General features: G+C 38.8%; 1 protein-coding gene across 2 annotated transcripts in view; it reads left to right on the forward strand.

Annotated features, from left to right (window-relative positions):
- Positions 1 to 1829, forward strand: part of LOC139532125 (dehydrogenase/reductase SDR family member 11) — a 42928-nt gene extending 41099 nt beyond the window's left edge. For both annotated transcript variants that reach the window (XM_071329329.1, XM_071329320.1), the window contains exons 6-7: positions 72 to 137; positions 884 to 1829. In XM_071329329.1, coding sequence (XP_071185430.1) covers positions 72 to 137; positions 884 to 925 — 108 coding nt within the window. In that variant the 3' untranslated portion in view covers positions 926 to 1829. The remainder of the gene's footprint in view (positions 1 to 71; positions 138 to 883) is intronic.
- The last annotated feature ends 1789 nt before the right edge of the window (positions 1830 to 3618 follow it).

The following is a 3618-nucleotide window of genomic DNA, read 5'->3' on the forward strand; positions in this document are numbered from 1 at the left end:
GGGCCTACCTCTTCTCTCAATACAAATACATTAAGAAATGATTGACTAATTAGCATTTTTTTCAACTGCAGTGTTTGAAAGCACAAGACATAGCCAGTGCAGTCACATACGTTCTGGGCACCCCGCCTCACGTCCAGGTAATGTAGTGCTCTGTCTGTCGCTTCTGTCAATACTTGGCTTACTTATATCCTGCCTCTTTCTCAAGTCAAGACTAACTCCTCTTAGATAGACCAATGGTACTATACACAGAGTGTACAAAACATTTGGCTCTTTCCATGACAGACTGACCAGGTGAATCCAGTTGAAAGCTATGATCCCTTATTGATGTCACTTGTTAAATCCACTTCAATCAGTGTAGATGAAGGGGAGGAGACAGGTTAAAGAGTGATTTTTAAGCCTTGGGACAATTGAGACATGGATTGTGTGTGTGTGCCAATCAGAGGGTGAATGAGCAAGACAAAGATTTAAGTCCCTTTGAGCGGGGTATGGTAGTAGGTGCCAGGAGCACAGGTTTGAGTGTGTCAAGATTTGCAACTATGCTGGGTTTCACGCTAAACAGTTTCCTGTATCAAGAATGGTCCACCACCGAAAGGACATCCAGCCAACTTGACACAACTGTGGGAAGCATTGACGTCAACATGGGCCAGTATCTCTGTGGAACGCTTTCGACACCTTGTAGAGTTCATGCCCTGACGAATTCAGGCTGTTCTGAGGGCAAAAGGGGTGCAACTCAATATTAGGAAGGTGTTCCTAATGTTTTGTGCACTCAGTGTACATTGTCAATGGTTCTGACCTGCATAGTCTGAAACACCTCTTTTATAGAGGATATTCATGCAGTTTGTTGAGTTTGTTTGTGTATGTAACCCTGCTTGTCGGCCTCTAGATCGGAGATGTGCAGATGAGGCCGGTGGAACAGGTGTCATAGCAACCGAGCAGGAAGGAATCGGCTGAAGGAGCAGATGGAGCCATGGTGACGACTCCTTAGCGACCCCTGCCGGGCAACGACGAAAACAAACTAGTATTCAACTGGATTTGGAGTGAAGGGATCTGTTTGAGGAGGCGTGGAGGTGGCTGTGTGTGTGTGTGTGTGGGGTGGGGGGGGGGGGGGGGGGGATCTCTGGTGAGGAGAGGAGGAGAGGGTGGGCAGGTACTCTTAACCACTACTGAATTACTATGAGTGCTGCAACATGGTCTTTGGTGTATTGCTCTGAAGCCACTGCAAACTTAGGAGAGGAGGGTTGTTGCTCCTGTGGTCATATATTCTACCTGACCATCCTGACAGAGGGAAGAGTATGCCATCAATTGCACATGAATGTTTTTTTTGTTTTTGTGAGTCATAATACATATCTGTTTAAAATGATGGAAGACAACACTGCTGTTCATAAAAGAATAATAATTATATATCTTTTTTTTTGTATAGGTATTTTAACTTTGATTATTGGTAGATGTGGCTGATATACTGTACTCCCTAACCATAGATGCTCAATCCATTTCTACGGTCTTATGTTTTTAATAACAAGCAGATTTGGTTATCCTGGTATTAAGTCTGCTCGTATGTTTTTCAAAACCCATGTCAACCATCACTAATCAGAAAATGTCTATAAGGGACATTCAAGCACGATTACGCAACCCCATCACTTTGGAGCAAGTGTATTTCCCCACTCCCATATGATTTAAATTGTTTTGCACTTTGGATCCATTTGGAGGAGTATAAAGAAAACACTGTCATCTTGTGTAGAGGAAGTAACTGACTTGTATACTCTCCCCAAGTGTGTACTTGTATGATATAGTAGATGTTTATCAATAAAAATGATTTAGGAATTGTCAAAGGTGGCTCCTTTTTGTGCACCATTATTTACTTGGATCATGTGTTAAATCTTTTCATCTTTTGATAGCAATTTACTGTCAATCTAAATAACCCTACAGTGTTAGAGTTATTCTGTTAATTGAACAAATATAAACTAGATGGAATAATCTCAGACAGGTTTGTAAACAAAACCCCTCAGAATATAGTCACCACCAACTGATGATCATAAAAACTTGGCACACCCTTTGGCTCTTGAGTCAGTTGGCTTTTTATTTTGCCTTGCATAACATGGCAGAGTTGTACAGTATGATTATATCTTGCCTACAATGACAATATTTACTGATTTTATTCTTATAATACTTATTTTAATAAGTATTATACCTATTTTAATCAGGCATAATTTCCTTTCAAACATACATGTTTTGTTTAAAATGTTATGTAAAATTCTCATGACTTTTCCAATAAATTGAGTCACGGAAAGTGACCATTTGTCAAATTGCAATGGATATAATACATAATATATAGCCTATAGGTCGTTTTCAATAAAACGTCACAATAACATTGTGCGACAGGTAGTTAGAGCGTTGGGCCAGCTAGTTCAAATCCCCGAGCTGACAAGGTAATCTGTCGTTCTGTCCCTGAACAAGGCAGTTATCCCACTGTTTCTAGGCCATCATTGTAAATAAGAATTTGTTCTTAACTGACTTGCCCAGTTAAATAAAAAAACATCCAATTTTCAACAGCGTTTTTAAGAGTGTTTAACCTCTATGGGATTGGTGTCCCTATTACTAACGTGCGCTAATGTGACTAGAATTACGTAAGTTACAGCAAACTTTCCAGGACATAGACATGTCTTATATGGGCAGAAAGCTTAAATTCTTGTTAATCAAACTGCACTGACCAATTTACAGTAGCTATTACAATGAAAAAATACCATGCTATTGTTTGGGAAGAGTGCACAACAACAAAAACTCACGTCAACTGGTTTGATACATTCACCTCTGAAGGTAAATTGTGCCTAAACGCCTACATGATATGGCTTTTCTCTTGCATTTCAAAGATGATTTTTTTTTAAATAGAAAATGCATGTTTTTTTGTTTGTATTAACTTTTACCAGATCTAATGTATTATTCTAGACATTAATTTCACATTTCCACAAACTTCAAAGTCTTTCCTTTCAAATGGTATCAATAATAGGCATATCCTTGCTTCGGGTCCTGAGCTACATGCAGTTGGATTTGGGTTTGTCATTTTAGGGGAAAATTGAAAAAAGGGTCTGATCCTTTTATTTATGATTACTGCTGACAGACATGATATAGGCTACATTGATTGATGGACCACGTAAATTTGGCTAGCTAGCTAATAACAGATCATGTCAATATGGCTAGATAACAAGCAAACTTTCAAGGGATAAACTAGATGACTATATCCAAATGTTGTTTGATTTACTTGCCATCTATAGTGGTGATGACAGTAGTCCGACTGACAATTTACCAGGACATGGACATGGACTGTCAAGGTCTTTCCAAAAGCCTAATCTCTGATGATGCAAGCTAATGATGATGTTTGCTAACCTAGCTACATGTCAAATCGATAGGCACCTTCATGTATCTGAAATTACATGATCATTGATGTTTACGGATCATGAAAAGCATGCAGTTACTTGCTTTATAACTCTGATGATAGAGGTAAATGTGCACAATTGTTTTGCATGGAATAATGGGGTATTTGTAGTTCTGACTATTAAAACCAAATAGTCGTAACATTTATGTAACAATCCCTTAAACAGCATGTAGTTGTCAATGGTTTTA

Source organism: Salvelinus alpinus, chromosome 1 (genome assembly GCF_045679555.1).
Source record: "Salvelinus alpinus chromosome 1, SLU_Salpinus.1, whole genome shotgun sequence".
Lineage (NCBI taxonomy): Eukaryota > Metazoa > Chordata > Actinopteri > Salmoniformes > Salmonidae > Salvelinus > Salvelinus alpinus.